Raw genomic sequence first — 24790 nt, 5'->3', positions numbered from 1 at the left:
CGGGACCAGAGGGATTCACAGCCAAATTCTACCAGAGGTACAAGGAGGAGCTGGTACCATTCCTTCTGAAACTATTCCAATCAACAGAAAAAGAGGGAATCCTCCCTAACTCATTTTATGAGGCCAGCATCATCCTGATACCAAAGCCTGGTAGAGACACAACAAAAAAAGAGAATTTTAGACCAATATCCCTGATGAACATCGATGCAAAAATCCTCAATAAAATACTGGCAAACTGACTCCAGCAGCACATCAAAAAGTTTATCCAACACAATCAAGTTGGCTACATCCCTGGGATGCAAGGCTGGTTCAACATATGCAAATCAATAAACATAGTCCATCGTATAAACAGAACCAACAACAAAAACCACATGATTATCTCAATAGATGCAGAAAAGCCTTCAACGGAATTCAACAGCCCTTCATGCTAAAAACTTTCAATAAACTAGGTAATGATGGAATGTATCTCAAAATAATAAGAGCTATTATGACAAACCTACAGCCAATATCATACTGAATGGGCAAAAACTGGAAGCATTCCCTTTGAAAACTGGCATAAGACAGGAATGCCCTCTCTTACCACTCCTATTCAACATAGTGTTGGAAGTTCTGGCCAGGGCAATCAGGCAAGAGAAACAAATAAAAGGTATTTAATTAGGAAAAAAGGAAATCAAATTGTCCCTGTTTGCAGATGACATGATTGTATATTTAGAAAACCCCATCGTCTCAGCCCAAAATATCCTTAAGCTGATAAGCAACTTCAGCAAAGACTCAGGATACAAAATCAATGTGCAAAAATCACAAGCATTCCTATATACCAATAACAGACAAAGAGAGAACCAAATCATGAGTGAACTCCCATTCACAATTGCTACAAAGAGAATAAAATACCTAGCAATACAATTTACAAGGTATGTGAAGAACCCCTTCAAGGAGAACTACAAACCACTGCTCAACAAAATAAAAGAGGACAGAAACAAATGGAAGAACATTCCATCCTCATGGCTAGGAAGAATCAATATTGTGAAAATGGCCATAGTGCCCAAAGTAATTTATAGATTCAATGTCATCCCCATCAAGCTACCAATGACTTTCTTCACAAAACTGGAAAAAACTACTTTAAAGTTCATATGGAAGCAAAAAGAGCCCATATTGCCAAGACAATCCTAAGCAAAAAGAACAAAGCTGGAAGCATCACGCTACCTGACTTCAAACTATACTACAAGGCTACAGTAACCAAAACAGCATGGTACTGGTACCAAAACAGAGATATAGACCAATGGAACAGAACACAGTCCTTAGAAATAACACTACACATCTACAACCATCTGATCTTTGACAAACCTGACAAAAACAAGAAATGGGGAAAGGATTCCCTATTTAATAAATGGTGCTGGGGAAACTGGCTAGCTGTATGTAGAAAGCTGAAACTGAACCCCTTCCTTACACCTTATATAAAAATTAATTCAAGATGAATTAAGAACTTAAATGTGAGACCTAAAACCATAAAAACCCTAGAAAAAATCCTAGGCAATTCCATTCAGGACATAGGCATGGGCAAGGACTTCATGACTAAAACACCACAAACAATGGCAACAAAATAGACAAATGGGATCTAATTAAACTAAAGAGCTTCTGCACAGCAAAAGAAACTACCATCAGAGTGAACAGGCAACCTACAGAATGGGAGAAAATTTTTGCAATCTACCCATCTGACAAAGGACTAATATCTAGAATCTACAAAGAACTTACACAAATTTACAAGAAAAAAACAAAAACCCCATCAAAAAGTGGGTGAAGGATATGAACAGACACTTCTCAAATGAAGATATTTACGCAGCCAACATATACATGAAAAAAAATGCTCACCATCACTGGTCATCAGAGAAATACAAATCCCAAAATCACAATGAGATACCATCTCACACCAGTTAGAATGGCAATCATTAAAAAGTAAGGAAAAAACAGATGCTGGAGAGGATGTGGAGAAATAGGAAAGCTTCTACACTGTTGGTGTGAGTGCAAACTAGTTCAACCATTGTGGAAGACAGTGTGGCAATTCCTCAAGGATCTAGAACTAGAAATACCATTTGACCCAACAATCCCATTACTGGGTATATACCCAAAGGATTATAAATCATTCTACTATAAAGACACATGCACATGTATGTTTATTACAGCACTATTCACAATAGCAGAGACTAGGAACCAACCCAAATGTTCACCAATGATAGACTGGATTAAGAAGATGTGGCACATATACACCGTGGATTACTATGCAGCCATAGAAAGGATGAGTTCATGTCCTTTGCAGGGACATGGATGCAGCTGGAAACCATCATTCTGAGCAAACTATCACAATGTCTGCTTTAGGATGGGAGGAAGACGGTTGGTGACAGGTCTTTACTGAGAAAACCAAACACCACATGTTCTCACTCATAGGTGGGAATTGAACAATGAGAACAATTGGACACAGGGCAGGGAACATCACACCCTGGGGCCTGTCGTGGGATGGGGGACAGGGGGAGAGATAGCATTAGGAGAAATACCTAATGTAAATGATGAGTTAATGGGTGCAGCAAACCAACATGGCACATGTATACCTATGTAATACACCTGCACGTTGTGCACATGTACTCTAGAACTTAAAGTATAATAAAAAGAAGTTAAAAAATTTTTTAATGAAATAAAATAAAAATAAAGACCAGGCACCATCAAAGGCAGATAATGATAAGTTGGGTGCATGAAACCTAATAAGATACCTTGTCAAGGCTTCCTAGCCTCTCGCTCCAGCAAAAAGAAGAATGCCAAATTTTCCTTACTACAAAGATTACCAAAATAATAATAATTTTAAGTATATTTATTAACATGTAAAAATGCTCATGATTATATAAAGTGAAGAAAAGGCAACACAATCACATTTAATGTACACACTATTGCTAGATGTGTCTCAACTTCATAAACAGTAACGTGAAAAAATGAATTTCTTAGCATTTAGGAAATAGGATATCTACAAAGAAACAAGTTAAATGCACACACCAAAAAAATGTAAAATGCCATGTGGTTGTTGAGATTGCAGGTAATTTTTATTTTCTTCTTTTCACTTCCTGTATCTTCTTTGCCTATAATGGTATGTATTGCTCTAATAACAAAATTGTTTAAAAACTCCTTCCTGTACACGAAGCACTTCTAGCTCCTCAAAAAAGTGATCTGACACTTTTAATCTCAAGCAAGCTGAAACAGAGCTTTTCCAGCCTGCTTTTGCACATGGGAAAGTATAAAGCTCAAAGGAGTTAGGTCACTTACCCAGTGTCACACATTGTGCTGTGTAAGCCCAGCCAAGACAGGTGTCTGGGGGTCCTGAAGGTCCTCTCCATGATAGCACCTAGTTTTGTGCCATTGCCTCAGCCCATGCACCCCCTAAAAGTAAGGCTCAAGATGAGCTAACCCCTTGCTCTTACCTCTGCCAGGCGGGAGTGCTTGTGCACATTCTCGCCTTTTTGCACGCTTGGAGCCAGCTGCTGCAGGACACCCCTGCTGCTTGTCAGTGCTCTTGTCAGCCGAGCAAACTTCCCCCAGCCTGAAGCAAGTGGAAGAGTGAAAAGACAGGGTCAACCACATCCCAAAGGTGCACAGACATTCACATTAGAAGTTACACTGTCAGAAACAGACACCCCCAATGCCCTCCTAAGCTCCCAACAGTCACTCTGCATCCCTGCAAGCAAGACCCACTGCTCAGAAAAGCACCTTGTGTGTTGCAATTTGCTTTTCCCCTGCACTTTCACTTCATCCTAATCATAGTTTGTGAAGCTGGTAGAGCAGGTTTTAGTACCATTTTACATATAGGGAGACTAAGACACAGAGTGCCTGGACAATGAGAGTCTAGAACATCTCTCCACTCTGGCCCAAGCCTTCTTCACCAGATAATACCAGGTAATTGAGATGGTTCTCTGATTTGGTAACTTGGCTCAGGCTGTTTCCAATCCCCAGGCTAGCTGATCTTGCAGAAACACCTGGTTCTGGGTTTTAAACGGACAAGCTAGTTCAATGGCCATTCTATGCATTACCTTCTCCAAGGCCAGAGGAGTAAGAAATGATTTCAACCCCTGAGGAGGTGGGGGAAAAGCAGTGGCAGATTTTAGTCTGCTTTAGGATGGGAGAAAGATGGTTGGTGACAGGTCTTTACTGAGAATCGAAGATGTCTGAGTGATCTTGACACCTTTTAAAGGCCCCCAAAGACAATTGTCCATTTCAACACTCAACAACCCATCTGTATCAAGGTTATGACCATGCAGTTGCCCCATGAGACGCTTGAAGTCCTGTCAGGATTCTCAAGACCAGGCTTGGGTTTTGGGAGCTCCAAAAACCCAGACGTGGGATATATAGCAAATAAACAGAGCATGCAACTATTTTTACATTACAGCTAAAAGCAGGACTAGGTGATTTTATTTTTTTATATCCTTTAGAGTTTAGAAGCATTCAGCACCTTCCAGTAGAAATCTCATCTGCCAAATTTTACCCTGGAGCAACTTTCCAAGACAGAATCCAGAGGACAATGGAGTTAAGCAGAAGAATGTCCATATTTTATTTTTCTATACAACCTTTGAGAATCATAAACTGGATAAATTTTTGTCAATATAGTAAGAAGAGCAAATCAGCTCTTTTTTATCTCATTCCAGAAGTGCCAGGCTTCAATAAAAAGCCAGTAGTGCTTTCATCCACCCTGATGCCACGAAGCAGAAATGTGGAACTGCTGGGATTGGCTTGAAAAGATACACATAGTGGTTTGACTGTGGGTGTGCGGGGTATCCCACTAATGTTAACAGGAGGGGACAGCATGGACTCTGTAGGGGTCTTTGACATCTCCCCCAGTGTCAATGAATGTGCTATGGGAACTATGAACTAAGATTTTTTTAAAAGTCACTTTCAGAGGAAGGCTCTACTTTAGCTTAAAGTAAAGCTGAAACTGGATTCCAAAAAGCTTTTCGAGAAGAGCAGAGAGTTTATTTTTCAGTCAGTTGTGTATGTAAACATCAGCAAGGGCTCTGCATCCACCCTACTACCACCACCAGCGTGATCTATATACTGTGAGAACAGTGATGAGAGGGAGCTGGCAGAGCAGGTGCCCCAAACCCCTTGGTTCATCACCTGATATAACATAAAAGAATAAAAAGGAATATCCCTGGACCTCTGGGCATTTCCCTAGACTCAGGATAGCCCCTCACTCTCTGGCCTAGCCCTGATTCTCTTTGCAAGAGTGGGTTCTTAAAAGAGTGGGCTCTCGGCTGGCTGAGCAAGGGCATGGGAAGGTGAGTGGGTGTTGAAAAGGAAATGAATGAACAGCGTGAAATTTGCATCACACTTCTACCCAGGATGGGCAGGAAGGAAGGAAATAAATTTTCTCCCAAGTTCCCAAACCCATTATTTTCTTTCCTGCGCTATAGATACTTTATAATGGCAATCATGCCTTGCCAGATGAAAAAATAGATTCATTCACTCATGTGTTAATTCTATAAACATAATTACTAGGTACCAGGCGTGGTACTAGATACTAGAGATACTAACATGAATAAGACACAGATTCTGGCCTCAGAGAGCACACACTCTAGCAGGGAAGACTGACAATTAAGAAATCATGACATAGTGAACTAAGTTCTATGACAGGGATGAGTACAGAATGCTATGGCCAAGACTGTCAAAAGAAGGCATATACCTAATCCAGGCTGGGGAGACAAAGCAGGTTTCCTGAAGGATATGGCACTAGAGCAAAGTTTTAAACAATGAGTAGGAATTAGGTAGACTTAAGGAAAGAAAGACATCCCACACAGAAGGAACAGCACCTACAAAGGCAGAAAATTATAAAACAGGGTAATATGTCAGTGAAGAACAAGACATTCTGAATGGTTGGATGAAGGGCCATGGCTTATAAGTGGGAGGGGGATGCCAGGCATGTCCTGAGATGATGCTAAAGAGGTTGGTAGGGGCCAAACCAAGAAGAACCTGGACAGTAAAAACCTACAAGGTAAGTTAAGAACCTTGAACTTCATCCTGAAACCCACCGAGAGCCACTGAAGGACTTTAAATGTGGTGAGGAGGGAGATACACATGCCAATTTGCATTTTAAATGAACAGAACAACAAAGTGGATAGTGGGCTGGAAAAAAAATAAAAGACAGATAGAAGGTATGTCAGGACAACAGGCAAGAGACCATGTGGGCCTGGACCAATGCTGCGGCCTGGGCCAGGGGTCAAGGGGAGACTTGAGGGCAGCTACAGAGTCAGGACTCTGAGAAAAATAGCTATAGAGGAAAAGAAAAAGCAACCTAGGTGGCTCCTGAGTTTCTGATTTGGGTAACAACTGGGGTGACAGCTATTCAATGAGATTAAAAGCATATGAAGAGCAAACCAATTTGGTGGAAGATAATACATACAATTTGGACCAACAATGTCCCTTACAGCAGACCCATCAGAAGAATCATTTCTGGAGAAAGTGAAACTCCTATTGTCCAAAAGGCCAAATGGGAGGGGACAACCCAAACCGAACTTAGCTCAAAATGGTCTTGCTCAGGGGAAGTCAGACAGTCACTTTCCACATGATTCATTGTCGTCCTTCAAGGAAGGATACTGGCCTACCCCTAGCAGGCTTACTTGCTCCCTGTATTGAACCCCAACTGGCTTTAGGCAGGCATATATTAGATCATTGACTGTGCTTTACTGTTTTATTTGCTTACCTGCCTATGCCTTCTCCCAGATAGACTCAGAGGCTCTATCGCAGGCATTTCCTTGTGTCCTGCACCTAGCATGAGGCCAGGCACCGAACAGGTGAATACAATAGGTGTACTGGACAAATAAAGAACAAATTTTTTTTCTCTCATCACCCTACTTCTGTCTGGGTTTGCAATAGATATAAGGTCCCAAAGGATAGGCAGCCCATTTCACAAACTCTCTTCAGTTTTAGGGGGTATTTCTGTGCCTCTTTTGCCAGGCATTTCTGCACCCACTCCTCCAATTATATCCCACTTGTAAGTTCAACACTGAATAGAGCTCAAATGAAGAAACCCCTGGCCCAGGATTCTTCCAGTTCCATCACAAATGTCACCAGCAAGTTAGGCATAGCAGAGCTGTGGATGCCATGAGAAAATTGAAACCATACATAATCAGGAAAATGAGAGCGGAAGTGGGCAGGAGCAGAAGAGGAAGAGTATAGAGAAAAAAAAGACAAAAGGAAAGGAAACACAATACACAATATAGTACACAATATACTATAACAGTACACAATATAGCAATCAGCTAAAAGGTATTTACTGGGTCTTTTCTTCATTCTCAGGAATGGAGAAATGGCTTTTACCCTGTCTTGACCCAACAATGGCTGGTGGGTGTCAACTTAGCTGAGCCACCAGTGAACCTGAATCTTTCTTTTTCAGGCCAGAAGAGATGGTGCTGGGATAAGTTAGAATTCCAATTCCTCTGAGAGTAAGTCCAGGGGTACCAAAAAAGACAGAGGACAGCCTTGTCCTGAGATACAGGGTCAGAAATTCAGAGGAGTTGATAGCATAATCCAAACATCCAGCAGAGAATAGTGGATACAGGGTACAGCATGGAGAGTCAGTGTGGACCACTGCCTAAGCGTCCTCAAGTCTCCTCCCACAATCTTTTCCTTACCAATGTACAAAGAACCAAAAATCTAGAATGGCTTCTTTAAGCAGCAGTCACTAAATCGTCACTTTCCCATCAGCCTAATGGCAGAGACATAAAATGTTAACATTGAAGAGGGGTGGGGCCTGCGACTTGTGTCTATTACTATTTCTCCCATGTCCAGCATGAAGATACATGGAGAAGGGTGAACAGTTACAACAGTTTGCCAGAGCCTTCATCCTGCAGTATTCTAAATCTCTGGCTCTCAGAAACGTACTCCAAAGTTTTACATTCCTTTTGTTGTCTGCATTTGGCTCAAGTTTAACTCTGAATTTAGAAGTAAACAAGTGAATCTTTGAAAATGAATTTGCTCCTTTAATATGAGATTAGTTGGTGGGATAATAGAGAAAACAAGAGGACTGACTCATCCTTTGGTGAGCAATGTAAAAAGAGAAAATTCTGAGCTTTACGCTCTAATTCTATACTCATTTGCCCAACCCTCCTGACTCAGAAGAGAGAATGTGACAGAAACATATCCCACAGCCTACTCCCAATTATCTATAACAAAAGAAAAAGCAAGAGATAAGGAACAAATGAAATCACTAGAGCATCACAGATTCTCATTTTAGGCAGGAATTCCTACCTACTCTCTCATTCAGCCTTTAAGCACACACACACACACACACACACCAGAACTGTTAGCAAACAGCAAACCTAACTTGACTTTCATTCCCTGCTCCATGCCATCCGTGGGCACTATTTGTCAGAGAGTAAGAGAATTACTGTCAAAAGACAGAGAGCAAAGTGAAGATGAGGAAGTCAGAGGCCTACCTAGCTCATAAAAAGGACGGTGAGAACTGGTACACCAAATGACAGAGGGGGCTCTGGAAGCATTTCCAGGACCCACCCCCTCTGCCTGAGGCTCTGGGTAGAAGAGAAGTTACTTTGTGTCAGATCCTGAAATAGGCCACTGTCAATTATCCCACTGTGTTGGACCCTTTGTGGGTGACTTGTGGGAAAATTGGGGGCACAAACTGGCTTCTTGTATCACTATCAGGATGTACCCACCCCAGCCCCAAGTCCCCAAATTAGGTACTACATGATCTGAGAAAACAAAGTAATTTTAAAGACAATTTGAACATAACTGATTTAAAAGGCTAATATGGTGGTAGGAAAACATCCCATGGGGCTATGCCAAAGAGCAATTATCTGGGATTTTTCTGGGGTTTTAGATTATCCACATTTCCATTCCATCTCCAAAGTGAATTCTAAACAAGCCTAAGTCAGCAAGACTCTTAAGACTCTTAATGGTGACTGAAGTGCTGTACTGAAAACCCAGCTGGTCTCCCGGAAAGAAGCTGCTGAGAGTACATCCAAGAAGAAATGTCAAGCCAGGAGAATAATCCAGCCACATGGCAGCATATTTTCTAGGATCTAGACTTGATCCCTGTAGCAAAAATCGCAGTTTATAGACTTAAAATAACAAGGCCTAGAGAATTATCATGTGCTTCCATCATAAACACACTAATATAAAGTTTGACTTGTCCTAAGCAGACCACCAAACCACAGTGGGCCAGGGGCACAATGACATGGCAAGTGGGAAGGTCTGAACATATCTGCCATGGCATTTGAAACTGACAGGCTTATAAAGCCATGTCTTTGAGGAGACATTTAGCGTGGTCTACTAGCAGGACTCCTACATCGAGGGCTAATGTGTGTGTGTGTGTCAAATTTTTATGAATCAAGCCAGAAGTTACTCCTATTTATTTCACTGACAAAAACAATTAATATCTGGTCCCCTCAGCTAAGAAGAAACAGAGTAAATGTGTGTGTATGTCCTCATGAGTGTCTGTAAGTATGTATGTGTATATACCAAAACTCTTATCAACAAAGAAATGCATCATTGAGGCAGGTTAAATGAAGTGGAGCATTTTATTCCTGGAAAATAAACCTAAGTAAGTCTCACTACATCACTCTGATTTATCCCTCTTTAGGTTTCATTAGCATCAAATGCAGGCACCTACATGCCAGGTACGGAGCATTCTGTTAGGTATGCTTTTCCTACTAAATAATAACAGCACATCACCTACGAATGTTCCGGAGGTAATAAAAAAAAATTTTTGATTCAACCGAATCACATGTCTTAAATTTTTAAGAGAAAAATTGCAAAAATAAATGTAAAAATATTCAATTGCCTTCAAAATACTACTTTTGAGTTTATTAGGTTAAAAAAGCAACTGATCTTTCTATATGGTAACAAGATGATACTTAATCATGAGTGAACCCACTGCCATGAAATAGCTACTGCACTGAGAAATCTTCAAATTAGAAACTAGAAATCGGGCAATCATGTTTCTGTAAGCAAAGGGAGACTTCAGGTGGCTGAAACACTGGCTGAGATATTTTGCATCTGCTGCAGTCTTAAAACCAAAAGGCAAGCTGAAATTGATTTAGTGAGCTATCAGACAGTTTTAAAAAAATAGGATGCACTGGTATTCACAGTACTGTGCTCGGAACTCCATAAATGTGAGTGGCTAAGTGTGTCAGGATTTTAAATACCCTCAGAGGACATAGCCCTTGAGAGAGCATCCACATAATGCTTTTTATTTCCTCCTATAATGCTCATTTAACAACAAAAATTTTGTCACATCAAAAATAATATGTCTCAGTTTAACTCTCCCCTGGACTCCACTCTCACCTCTTTGCTACATCTCAGAAAACCACAAGGAGCAGAGTTCTCCAGCAGAGCTGAAAAATCAACCACAGAGTCAGGTAGCACTGCAACATGAAAAAACTCCTAGCCTCTTGGTTATCTTGAGTGTAAGCTATGAATGAGGGATGTGAAAGGTTCTATGTCACCCCCTAATCCAAAACCTCTGGGACTAACATGCCATCTTTTTTATGTCCTGATGAGCTGAACCTCTTCAGGGATACAGTTGTTGCAGAAACCCTGAGCCATCTCCTTTCCTGGGTCCCCTATGTTATGCAAACAATACATGCATATGATACGGCTGAGATGAGTGCTAAAATCTGTGATCACACAGCTAATTAAATGACCCATATAGAAATGTTACTCAGGACCTGGCTTCATTAATGTCATGTTCCAAATGAATTAACCAGTCACAGACTTAATCAACCACAGATGCAAAGATGTGCTAAAGTCTGCTTTAACAATCTTGAAGTGCTAGAATTCAGTCAAATCTAAGAAAGTTTATATATAAAGCAGATGAATGTAGCCATAGACAACCCCATTTGTATGACTGACATTTGTTATGTGAAAACTTAAAAAGATTCTGAGGATACTAGAGTTGCCAAACTATCTTCTTCTGCCTAACTAATATCGGAAAGGGTTAATTATTAAAGGTATGAAATTGGTTGAAATGCTTTCCTAAACAAAGTGTTTTTTTCTCCCCTTCTCCTCCCTGGATACACTCCAGAATGACACAGTGCTTTGCTCCATACAAATTAAAGTTAGAATCTTGAGGTTTGTAAAGTGATTGCCTTGACAACCTCAAATTCTCTGTAATGAGAGCCACACTAAAGACAAAAAAGGCATAAATGTATCTGTACAAGTGAGAATTACAAACCTTTACATGAATCATCCTCAATTGGCTGTTTGAAAGCTGTTATGTCACTGAAAGTGCAAAGAAATAAAACCACTTTATCCTGTTCGTTTCGAATTGGAGCAATTTTCACAAAGAACCACACAGGTGTCCCTGAAAGGAATATCAAAAGATTGGTCAGTAATTTGCATTCTCATTTGAGGGGCTATGGAAGCAAAGACTTGGGAATGAATAGGTACAAATATTAATTCATTTTTCAAATGGTCTTATTCCTTCAAGTCCTGGGTTATCATTACACCATAAGTTTTTTTTCTTGCTGGAATAAAAACTTTCACAGTGACTATTCAGTAAGGGGTTTCTCCTGTTCAACTAATTTTCTAAGTGCAGATCTCTTAACTTGTAAAACAATTAGGAAATAGGTTGAAAACCCCACCTGATCTGATGGAAGAAACTTAGGTACAAAGACCTAAAGACTTACCTTAGACCACATAGTAGACAGTAAAGAGTAGGGGCCAAGACAGGCCCTGCCAACCATGACCAGCAGACCATGCCAACTCAAATTTCAAACTTCATCCATTGCTAAAGGATCCCAGGGTCAAAATCCAGTTTAGGAATCCACCAGTTTGACTCATATGACCAATCACACATGGTCCAGAAACTATATTTCTTTTTTTTTTTTTTTAGACTCCCAGGCTGGAGTACAATGGTGCAGTCTCGGCTCACTGTAACCTCTGCCTCCCGGATTCAAGTGATTCTCCCGCCTCAGCCTCCCGAGGTAGCTGGGATTACAGGCACCCACCACCACGCCCGGGTAATTTTTGTATTTTTAGTAGAGGCGGCCAGGGTGGTCTCGAACTCTCAACCTCCAATGATCCGCACACCTTGGCCTCCCACAGTGCTGGGATTACAGGCATGAGCCACTGCGTCCAGCCCAGAAACTATATTTCTACATCCCTCTCCTTAAAATAAAAATCTAAGAGATCCAATACAATGGTAAATGACAAGCCATTGAAGAAGGAAAGGAACACCACAATGATTCCCCCATACAAAGCTCTCCAGAAAAGGAGGATTCCAAGCAGGTTTGGGCTTCGATCACATTAATGCCATAGGAAGCTCAATGAATGTGTTTCAATATCAATCCTTGTTCCTGAGGTACAGTGAAGGATAAATGAGTTCTTCCTAAGCTCTGTCTTAATTCACAGAAGGAGGTAGGCAGGGCTATTCTGACTGGCTTTTTGGAGAGGGTACCCACTCAGGTATCAACAGTCAAATATCTGCATAGTCACTCGCTGGCTTCCCAAAAATAATTAAGGAAAATAAATAAACATTTTCTAGCCACAGAAGACATCACAGCAAGAAGCACCAATTTATTCTATGATACAAAATTAAATGAGACACAAAGCAATCTTATGTTCTTTTCTTCCTAGTTCTTATATTCCGGTTCCTACAATAGCATCTAGAAGAACTGAATAACTATTTGTTGAATTTTGCATTACTGGCATAATACTTAGCATACTATTTTATAACCATTTGCAAATCAAAATAAAGTAGCTATTTCCCCATGCTAAGTAATAGTTTCCTATGTAGCCAGCACTGTGCTCAGCATTTTACATATATTATTTTGTGAGATAGAGAGCAGACAACTCACTGAATCTTGGAGATGAAAATAGATCCTCAAGAGGTCACCTGGCTTTCTCTGTCCACAATCACATCAAACTCTGTACTGTACACCAGGGACAGACAGACATCTCTGATTAACATTAGGTTTAGTTAGCCAATCTAGCTTGACAACAACTGCTTTAGAGATTTAACTATACCACCTATTCACATGTCAGTAGTAATAATCCTGAAATGCACAAACTGGCAGCAAGTAGATCCAATGGAAATGTGTTCTCCTTAAATCTTGATTATCTATGTATTCCTCTATAGTTAATTTTAACCTTTCCATTCTCTTTGTGTAATTTTCAGCTGCCAGTTTCTAGGTGTTCTGCAAATACCAACAGATTATAATGTCACCTTAAGAAGTGTTTTGAAAGAAAATTCTACCATATAAAAATCACAAATAGCATTTCAAAGTTAAGAATATGACCTTTGAATTGTTCACTGTTTTTGGAAGTATGTCTTACTATTCCTCCCAGTTTTTTCTCAGAATCTGCAGGATTTAAAACCACTTTCAATTACGCAACAGAAAACTCAAAGTGTCACAGCAATTACGCTTATATCCTCACAGCTCTCAATTGTACCCTCTCTGTTAAGGCAAAAACACAAATAAAAAAAAAAATTTTGCTCTAAAAAAAAATTTAAGCATTTTTTCAGATGATAAACCAGAAAATACCACTAAGTACTCCCCACTTAATAGGTGAATTTGTTTAAACTGTGTCTCTCTGTTGCCCAGGCTGGAGCACATTGTGTGTGGGTTCCTGTCATCTGATTTATTACTAATTTGACAAATGTATTACTAATTTGCCCAATTAGTAATAAATCAGGTGACAGGAACCCACTCATGATGCCTACTCCTAGAATCTCCAGAACCCTCCCCTCCCAGCTACAGCCCTGCAGCCCATCACTGCACTGCATGGGCTGGGCCTGATGCCTGGTAACTTGCTCATTCTTCATGTTTCATTTATGACTACAGGCGTGGATGACACTAAGCCACATCTCCAAGATCATGAAAACCATTTTATTAGTTGTATTGGGAGGTCTTTTTCATTTGTCCACAGTTCAAGCTTATCATGAATGAACTCTCCCCACTTAACAGGTCCATTTGTTTAAAGTGTGTCTCTCTGTCACCCAGGCCATAGTACAATTGCACGATCACGGCTCACTGCAACCTCCACGTCCTGGATTCAAGAGATTCCCCTGCCTCAGCCTCCTGGGTAGCTGGGACTACAGGTGCATGCCACCACACCTGGCTAATTTTTATATTGTTGGTAGAGATGAGGTTTCACATGTTGGCCAGGCTGGTCTCGAACTCCTGACCTCAGGTGATTCTCCTGCCTCAGCCTCCCAAAGTGCTGGGATTACAGGAGTGAGCCACTGCACCCGGCCATGTTCCCTAATTAAACACATACTACTCTGACCATTCCTTTTCAGTATCTAAATATATATCTTATAACAAAAATTCATACAATCAGGACATACTGCCTTAGTGTTCATCTTGAGCTAAATATAGGGACTTTTTAAGGGAAAGGACCTCCTTTTTCCTGATCTGGTGTTTCTCTGTGGAAGAACATCTTGCAGTGTAACACTCTGGGCCTTTTTTCTGGGTTGGTTGGTAATATGGGAGACAAGAGCTGGATATGTGTAGCTTGGCCCCTTCTCTGCTTTGCTCCCCTACCCTATAAAGGGGGAAAGGCAAAAGGCAGGAAGGATGGCTAGTAAGAGGAAAAGCCTGCAGTTCTCCAGTACTACCTGTGACTTGCAGGTAACTCTGTCTGATTCTAGGTTTCACTTTTAGAAATTCACTTGCCCACAGGTATAAACTACATTCCCCAGGATCAGCTTCATTAGTCACAAAAGTTATGTCTTATCCTCTATTGCAGCAGTCCCCAACATTTTCGGCACCAGGGACCAGTTTCATGGAAGACAATTTTTCCATGGACCAGGGTGGGGGGATGATTTCAAGATTAAACTGTTCCACCTCAGATCATCAGGCATTAGATTCTCATAAGGAGCAGGCAACCTCACATACACAGTTCACAATAGGGTTTGCGCTTCTATGATAATCTAATGCCACCGCTGATCTGATAGGAGGTGGAGCTCAGGTGGTAATGCTCGCTCGGCTGCCGCTCACCTCCTGCTATATGGCCCAGTTCCTAACAGGCCACGGACTGGTAGCAGTCTGTGGCCTGGGGACTTGGGACCCCCGCTATATTGACCTGATTCCTTTATCTCTCAATTGGTTCCGATCACGGACATGGAAGTTAAGTGTTATGTACTGGCCCCCTCAAAGCTTAACAGCTAAGGACTGTTTCTTTAAATAGATCATAATACACTCCAAGGGCGAGAGACCTGATCTACTTCCTCTGTCTTACCACCTGGCACCCCTACTTCCTGGCATTCAATATAGTATTATGTACAGGGTCACGTGAAGCCATTGCATCACTCCACTCCAGGGAGTGCCGTCATGGAGTTGCACAACAGCCTTGGTGGGGTAGATGCTCTAGGAATGCTAAATTTAAAAAAATAAATCCTACACCCAGTGTTTTCAGTCCCAAATTATCACTACCCAAACAGTCTAGGAAAGCGAGTAGAATGGGCTTAAATTTTCATTTCTGGAATTCTTTCAGAAGAGAACGTAAGTCCCTCCTAGGTGGTACGGAACACTATTTCAACCTTTTCCACTTAACAGCAAAGGATTTTTATTTAATAAAATATAACTTAAAGATTTAACATGTGAAACAGTTGCTTCAAGTGAACGTGAACCATCTGGAACCTGGACCCCACTCAAGCCAGTTTCCCTTCTACCCTCCAAGGATATTCAGGAATCCTTTGGCTCCATTCAGACATTGACTTTCCTGCAGACAGAACTTGGAGCAAGCAGCCTACAGGGGTCTCTCCTAGAACCCAAATTCTGCAGCAGAATCCATTCCATCAAGATGCTAGACAGGCAATAAATGCAAATATTCATATACATACATAAAAAATCAGGAAGAAGTTAAATTTCTGCCTCCTTACCCAAGTGCCTACTATGGAAAAACTGAGAAAAGTAAGATTTGATGTCCTACTGCAAAAAGGATAAAGTGTCAATGTTAAATCCTTTATTAAAGAAAGATCTATGTACAAACCCAGGAACAACATAGCACCTGACAACCCTACTGATGGCAGAGGCTGCTGCTGCTGCTGGGAAGGAGGCTCTTTCCAAGATGAGGATGTCCAATGGGAGGGCAGTTCCAGGTCAGCCTTTTTAGATCACTCTGATTTTCATCCCTTATGTAGCTCCCTTAGGTCATGTAGTAATGAACCTGACCACCTAACCTGGCTTTGAGGTTCCTCAGCCTTGGCAGTCAGATAACAAAACAGCAAGGCTTAGATATATGAGAGAATTTTTGGTCTCCATCGGTCTTCTTTCTACCCTGGACTTCCTCCCAAGTACTCTCTGTAATCAGGCATCTGGGCATACAGACCATATTCAACAGCAATAGAACAGACCAAGCCACTGTGATTGGGTTTTGGGAAGGGCTGCACTCTAATAGGTCCAGAAACTAGACTTGGGGATGGCAGCCTGCGCCGGGAAATAGGACAATTGGTCTGGGGTCAACTTTATGGAGATGAATTACAAGTACAGAGAGGATGAGACAGCACCAGAGAAATGTAATGGCCACCGGCCATTAGAACATCTACTACTGAGTCCCAAGCCCTGAGTTTGAGCCCTTTATCTTCAGTTGTTAGGAACCTTGGCCGCATCAGTTTAACTTCTCTCACCATCAGACTCTTCATTTGTAAAATGGGGATAACAGAGTTACTTAAAATAAAGTAAAAATACCCACGTCTGATACATAGGTGTCTAAAACTATCACTTTCTTTCTTTTTTATTTATTTATTTATTTTTTTTTTTGAGATGGAGTCTCACTCTATTGCCTAGGCTGGAGTGCAGTGGCGCAATCTCGGCTTACTGCAACTTCCGCCTCCTGGGTTCAAGCGATTCTCCTGCCTCAGCCTCCTGAGTAGCTGGGATTACAGGTGCCCACCACCACACCGGCTAATTTCTGTATTTTTAGTAGAGATGGGGTTTTGCCATGTTGGCCAAGCTAGTCTTGAACTCCTGACCTCACGTGATCTGCCCGCCTCAGCCTCCCAAAGTGCTATGATTACAGGCATGAGCCACCATGCCTGGCCCCAAAACTATCACTTTCCTTTCTTCTTTCCTTTTAAATTTCTCACCTATAAGACGGAAATGCCCAACCTCATTTCACATGGCTGTTTGAATGACTTAAAAACAGGAAGTATTTCAAAGTGTTTAACAAAACTCTGAAGCTGCCTCTGCCTGTTTTGAGGGAAGACGGTCAATCTCATATATAACAAGGGCAAAACTAGGAAAATCAATACTTAAGCCTCAACATAATTAAAATTGCATGATAAGCATAAAACAAGACCTAAATAAATGGAGAGAGTTAAATTGTTTGTAGATAAGATTCCATTTTATAAGACGTCAAACCTCTCCCTCTAATATATATATATATCTAATGCAATTTCAATCATGTTTTTGTATTTGTTTTTCTCTGACTCTGATGAATTAAAATTCAATTCAAACAGAAAAATTAAGGTGTATGCATGGCCAAGAAATCTTTGAAATTATTAGAAAGAAAAATAATAACAGGGACTGCCTACTACAGTAATTAAGAGTCACTGGCACAGGCCTCAAAAGAAAAACAATAAAAATACTATTCACTGAGTACTTACAATGGGGTCAGACTCTGAAACATTGTGGTTTACTTCTCACAATGACTCTATACTGTAGAATAGCTACTATCATATTGTTCCCATTTCAAATGTGGGAATCCAAGTAGGCAAGTATCCTAGTCAAACTCACATAGCTAATAAATTACTTGAGGGTTCCTAGAGAAGACAGAAACAAATCCACATATGTGTGAGACCTTAGCATATAAAGAAAAGGGCATTTCAAATCAGAAAGGAAGAGCTGGATTATTTAATAAATAGTAACGGGATAGCTGGATAAGCAATGTGGATAATAAGTTAGATTGTTGCTTCACACAATATACAAAAATAAATTCCAAGTGGTTTGACATTCTAAATATTTTAACACAACTATAAAGGTACCAAAAGGAAAAACAGAGGCATAATTTTATTGTTTAGGTAAGGAGAACTTCCTAAGCATTATATAAAACTCGGAACCATAAAGGAAAACATTGACACAAAACTTGTTCACTTCTAAATGGTTAAAAAAAAAAAAAAAAGTTTAAGAAGTTAAAAGAAAAACTGTTTGGAGAAAAATGTTTTTCAATATGTCTATGATTTACGATCAACATTCATTACATATAAGCAGCTCCTACCATTGAATACATAAAAGATAACCCATTCAGCAAATAAGCAAAATATGATTGCTTTGCCTATTGGATTTGTCTCCACAACTAGACTGTAACCTCCTCAAAGGCAGAGTCTGTTTCTTACATCTATATCTCTGTGGCCCACTGGGTCCTGCACAGTGCTGAGCCTACAGTAGGTAATCAATGTGTACTTGGCCAGCAGCTTCTCCTTGCTGGCTCAGCAGAAATGCTGTCAGATGCCTTTCCCTGGGCTTCTCTGAGTGGGAAGCTGATTCAGAGCTCCCAGATTCCAGGCCACCAGCCACACCACAAACTGTGGAGTCACACGTTGGGGAGTGCTATCCAGAGGATGTACTGACTGCTTTTATTCAGGGTTAATACTTCTGGATTTTCTTGTTTGAAAAATTGAAAAATTAATTGAGTAGCACAGGAGTGAACACATGAATATTTACTGAATGACTTCATTAATGACGACTGTCATTGATGTAAGAAAATCAGGCCAGGCATGGTGGCTCATGCCTGTAATCTCGACCTGCGAGGTAGAGATGGGTGGATGACTTGAGCTAAGGAGGTGAAGATCAGCCTGGCCAACATGGTGAAACCCCAATTCTACAAAAATACCAAAAAAATGAGCTGAGTATGATGGTGCCTGCCTATAGTCCCAGGTACTTGGGTGGCTGGAGCCTGGGATGCAGAGGTTGCAGTGAGGTGAGATCGCACCACCAAAAGAAGAAAGAAAGAAAGAAAAGAAAGAAGAAAGGAAAGGGAAAGGGAAAGGGGAAAGGAAGGGGAAGGATAGGAAAGTAAAGGAAGGAAGGGGAAGGGAAGGAAGGAAGGAAAGGAAGGAAGGAAGGGAAAGAAGGAAGGAAAGAAAGGAAGGAAGGAAGAAGGAAGGAAAGAAAGGAAGGAAAGAAAGGGAAAAAAGGAAAGAAAGGAAGAAAGGAAAGAAAGTAAGAAAGGAAAGAAAGGAAGGAAAGAAAGAAAGGAAGGAAGGAAGGAAAGAAAGAAAGGAAGGAAAGAAATGAAGGAAGGAAAGGAAGAAAAAGAAAAGAAAGAAAAGAAAGGAAGGAAGAAGGAAGGAAGGAAGGAAGGAAGGAAGGAAGGAAGGAAGGGAGGGAGGGAGGGAGGGAGGGAGGGAGGGAGGGAGGGAGGGAGGGAGGGAAATCATACAGCATACTAAACATTAGGCAAGTAACAATACGAAATATATAGCACTCCAGAAATGCCAGGTTTTCCGAATAGCCAATAGATAGAAATCTTTCAAATAATCCATCCTTCAACATATGTAATGGTATTCCACTCATTCCAAACCACACCATGAAGCCTTCTGCTAATTACTCTCAACTCCCCAAAAGATAGGACAAATATTAATGCTTGTCAAAAGAAGATCCTGTCAGGCCTCTGAGCCCAAGCCAAGCCATCACATCCCCTGTGACTTGCACGTATATGACCAGATGGCCTGAAGTAACTGAAGAATCACAAAAGAAGTGCAAATGCCCTGCCCCGCCTTAACTGATGACATTCCACCACAAAAGAAGTGAAAATGGCCAGTCCTTGCCTTAAACAATGATATTATCTTGTGAAATTCCTTTTCCTGGCTCATCCTGGCTCAAAAAGCTCCCCCACTGAGCACCTTGTGACCCCCACTCCTGCCCGCCAGAGAACAACCCCCCTTTGACTGTACTTTTCCTTTACCTACCCAAATCCTATAAAACGGCCCCACCCTTATCTCCCTTCGCTGACTCTCTTTTCAGACTCAGCCCGCCTGCACCCAGGTGAAATAAACAGCCATGTTGCTCACACAAAGCCTGTTTGGTGGTCTCTTCACACGGACGCGCGTGACAGATACTTTCTACAAAGTTGTCCTTGCAAACCCTAGAGAATGAGACTGGGGAAAAAAGAACTAAAACAAAGTATTAAAAGCTTGTAAAAATGAGTGGGAAAATCCCTATAATTAAATAGGATATATAGGCAAAGAATCCGAACAATTAACATTTAAAAGGGTAATTTTAAATGGATAATAAATAGGAAAAAAATACTTCAATCTCACTAGCATTAAAAAGCTCATTAAACAAAAAAAATTGTGGGCAATTTGACAATTTAAAAGTTATACTATTCAATGCTGGTGAGGCATAACGAGTCAGACACTCACACTCTGTATGAGGACTTGGAAAGGGGTTCAGTTCTTCTGGAAAGCTATTTGGCAAAATGTCTCAGAAACCTTAGTTCACATTCCTTGGCACAGCAATTCTCAACTTCTAGGAAATATTTAATAATGTCAACAAAATATCTTTGTATAACAATTTTTACCTCAGCATTGTTTTTAATAATGAAAATTGAGCCTGATAAATATCTAATAATAGAGGAAACATTAATAAAATTCTTTCTAAATTATATTTATGAGGAATTTTAATAATGGGGATATTTTTGTGATAAAGACTAAATAAACATATGATTTTTAAATTGCATACATGTCGAAATCTCCATTATGTAAAACGTACACAGACAAAAACAAAGGAAACACACCAAAAAGTTAATAGTGTAATAGTGCTTCTCTGAGTCTGTTGGGTTTTTTTTTTCTTTAAATTTTTTGCATGCATTCATCATGGTAAAAATGCATTAATTTAAAAATCAAAGAAAAAATATGCTTTAAGATAGCGATATTTCACTTTTTAAAATCTCAACAAGAAGAACTTTTACCTCATGGAACTCTATATTGCTTTAAAATGCTGAATGTTTTACTCTATTGAACAGCGAAGTTTGAAAGTAGAAACAAACTCTACCTCCACAACGTGAAAAGAAACATGAAACCCTCCTTCCTCCCCTCCACCCCATTTCCCTTACCAGGGGACTCCTCTCTTCCTGCTCACTCCCTGGCTCTGATGCCCTCACTTTGCATCACAACATGTTGTTTCTCTTGTTTCTTGGTAAATATCAGGTTCCTTTCAGAGTAACTCAGCGAACATTCACCTCCTCACTCCTCACCTCCTCACTCCTTAATGCCGGCTCCCAGCCAGACACTAACAAGTTTTACTTCAGGTTAAATGATGAGTTCCTGACTGGAACGCGGGGATTCCTACTTCCTGGGCTCTGCCTGGGGTTCCCAAACTAAGGGAGGAGCCTATCACAGGACACTACTGACAAAGGCCCTGCGCTCATCTCCTCCACAGCCCCCTGGACACCTGTCAGTTTGAATGCCTCTTCCAGGCATTCACTGGCCTGACCAGGCCACTATCATTTTGCAATCAGAGGGATTCCTAACAGCTCCTCTACCTCCTGCTCACTAAGCTCTATTCCATCTCCACGCTCTAGCTGGAGCCATATTTCTTTTCATTTCTTTTTTAGAAGGGTTTTACTATGTTTCCCAGGTCAGATTCAAACTTCTGGGCTCAAACGATCCTCCCCACTCAGCCTCCGAGTAGCTGGGATTACAGGCGTGAGCCACCACCCCTCAGCTTAGAGCTATCTTTCTAAAATGGAATCTGATGACATACTTACCCTGCTTAAAAATCCCTCAACACCCCTCGCCTCCACCGCCTTCTCTACCACTGCCACTTTTAAGACAGATTCTAAACTCTTTAATTTGGCTGTGTGACTGGCCCTTCCTAGCCTCACCAACCTCATATTACTTCTCATGTATTTATATATTTTTATATATATATACAACACACACAGACACACACACACATTTTGGAGACAGAGTCTCTCTGTCACCCAGGCTGAAGAGCAATGGCACAATCTCAGCTCACTGCAACCTCTGCCTCTGGAGTTCAAGCAATTCTCCTGCCTCACCCTCCCAAGTAGCTGGGATTACAGGCGCCCGCCACCACACCCAGCTAATTTTTGTATTTTTAGTAGATGGGATTTCACCATGTTGGCCAAGCTGGTCTCGAACTCCTGACCTCAAGTGATCCACCCACTTTGGCCTCCCAAAGTACTGGGATTATAGGCGTGAGCCACTGCGCCTGGCCCTTCATCTATTCATATATTTATTTACTCCATGAGTTTGGGTGGAGCACTTTCTATGTGTCAGGCACTGGGCTGGGTGCAAGGGGTAGAGCTCTGAAAGAGATGAAACCCTATTGGCATGAAAGTCAGTCTTCACTGCAGCTCTTTCTGTCCTTGCTACTCCAAGTGTGATCTGTTTCTTGTTGCTATCTGGAATTGCAGCATCGGCATCACCTGGAAGCAGAACCTCAGATCCTTTGCTAGACCCTCGGCATAGAAATACACGTTTCCGTTCACTGGTGAGTTCTTATGCATGTCAAAGTTTAAGAAGCATAGGTTTGTGTCTCTTGAACCCTCAGTGCTCTCTCTCTGCTGCAGCCCTCTTCACATGCATTCAGCCTGGGATACTCTTGGCCCTGATCTTTGTCTAACTCCCCTCTATCCTTCCAGTTTCTGCATGGCACTTAATGTCTGTTAGGAAGACTTCCTTCCCTGACCCCCTAAGTTGGAGTCGTGAGCCACCTATGTGGTGCCACCATCAAAGCACTTATGGCTCTGTTCCGTGGATGCTGCCCCTTCCCCTACAGATGCTGTAAGAGCAGACACTGTGTCTATCTCTTCATACTCGCATCCCTAGCAGCAAGCCTACTGTCTGCCATAGGGTAGTGGATCAATAAAAAGCTATTGGAAAAAATACATACACAGAGAGAGAATCCAGTGCAACTGTATAATTTCCAGGCTTAACAAATAAGTTAAAAGTTCTTAATTCCTCAAGAGAGGGTGGGATTTGGAGGTAGTGGGCAGGTCCTAGGAAGAAAACAACATTATCTGCATCGTTTCCTTAGTTTCATGGTTCATGTTGTATGTAAAAGTTTAGCTTTGTCCAGAGCCCCTGCTGACCCACTAGGTATCTTGGTGTGAATTAGAAAGAGAAACTCCTTCCTCAGCAGATGCAATTCCAGACCATGGTCCATAGAGAACTAAGCAAGCAAATCACAAGTTGGTTTCCACTTCCCCCTAAGCAGGGTATAGCCTGCACGACCTTATGTGTTAACCCTGCCTTGTACCCGCAATAAAACTGAGAATGGCCATGGAGCAAACAGTGGAAACTAGTCCTGGTGCTACATGACCTCAGATGAGGAATTAACTTTCAGCTGTGCCTATTTCACAGCGCTTAAAGAATCCACATTTTAAAATACAGTCATGCCTTACACCAAGTTTATTTTCTAAAGGTAAAAGCTAGGGTGAAAATTGTATATGATCATAATTACTCTTGAAAATGCTTTAATATCACCCATAAAGTAGAGCCTGATGCCCAGGTTGATATGCCACTTTGGAGACTATCAATAAACCTACCACAAACTTCAGGGAGGGAAGAAATGCTGATTCTTTGGTAGGCCATCATTTGATCTAGTTGGTTTACCTGGGTAGTTCATGTCTACCTAAAGTACAGAACTTCAAATATCAGAATCAATCACTTTCAGCATAGTGAGATACTCATAATACAGGATCTTCAGCCCCAGAGACAGCTAGGAAAAGGCAGATTGCCCTGTCGCATCTCAGACTCACTCTGGGGCATATGCTCACTGAAACCAATGGCAAGTGAATCATTAGTGCTGCCAAAGTGGTAAACTTTTAACTTATTCCATTAGCTTATGACACATGTGCAGAACATGTCTTTCCACTGTTGGTATGCTTCTGGTAAGAGCTGTTGCTTTGAGTTGAGTCGTATTCCCCCATAGTGGAAACACTGGCATACAGCCTTTCACAGTCTTTCCCTTCGTTCCTGTCCTAGCTAATAGTGGAGTGGGAACTAGATCTGCCAGCAGAGGGAGTGAATTGGAGCAAGGCAACAACTCCAGTGTGAAAGCTTTGGTAACAACCCTCTCGGGCTTGTGGATGGCCAGTGCTAATCTCTCAGACCAGTATCGGCACAGACCACCAAGCAAACAGTAATCTCAGTCACCTACTCCAATACCCCAGACCTGAAAAAAGTCCCAGCTGCTCCCAGATAAAAACAACACATGCCCTTTACTTTCCAGGGCAAAACATATCACTCAAACCTAAATGCCACCAAATTAAACAGTTATCCTCATGTGCCATAAGGACCACCCTGGAATAGTTCAACTGAATCAATTTCCTACCAGTCAATCCTACATATAAGGAACAGGACTTCTTACAAAACTAGTGTTTTTAAAAAACAGAAACAAACCACTATTAACACCCGTGCAGCCTTGCTAGGCCCATATACCCTACTTTCTCTACTTCTAATACAGCTAATCTCCAACAGGAAACCTCCTAAGGGAAGAGCAAGTTTTATACTTCCGTATGGCTATTGACCTAAAACCTCATTAACATTCTTTGTGGAAGTAATTGTAGCCACAAACAAATACAAATTAACAATGTATTGCTCTTAATACTGGGGACAAACTTTTATTTAGAAGCTCTTAATTAGGTACCCACTGTGTTACTTGTGCTAAGTGCCTGTGGAAGATAGATACAAAGATGAACTGGACAGAATTTCTGTCCCATCTTGTCCCTCCCTTTTTAAAAAGTCTACAAGTGCCTTAAGCTAGCAACTCACCATATGTAAACCATTAGGAAAAAACACTAACTCTTAGCAACAACAACATAGATG

At 41.2% G+C, this 24790-nt stretch overlaps 1 protein-coding gene across 2 annotated transcripts in view; it reads right to left on the bottom strand.

The window, feature by feature from the left end:
- The window catches only part of KCNH1 (potassium voltage-gated channel subfamily H member 1), a 466372-nt gene that overhangs the window by 408736 nt on the left and 32846 nt on the right, over nucleotides 1-24790 (bottom strand). For both annotated transcript variants that reach the window (XM_010372506.2, XM_010372507.2), the window contains exons 4-5: nucleotides 11222-11350; nucleotides 3462-3580 (exon numbers count right to left, since the gene is read on the bottom strand). In XM_010372506.2, coding sequence (XP_010370808.1) covers nucleotides 3462-3580; nucleotides 11222-11350 — 248 coding nt within the window. The remainder of the gene's footprint in view (nucleotides 1-3461; nucleotides 3581-11221; nucleotides 11351-24790) is intronic.

The sequence above is a fragment of the Rhinopithecus roxellana genome, chromosome 8 (genome assembly GCF_007565055.1).
Source record: "Rhinopithecus roxellana isolate Shanxi Qingling chromosome 8, ASM756505v1, whole genome shotgun sequence".
NCBI classification, from domain to species: domain Eukaryota; kingdom Metazoa; phylum Chordata; class Mammalia; order Primates; family Cercopithecidae; genus Rhinopithecus; species Rhinopithecus roxellana.
The sequence above is the reverse complement of the archived record's forward strand: the minus strand, read 5'-3'. Positions and strand labels throughout refer to the sequence as shown.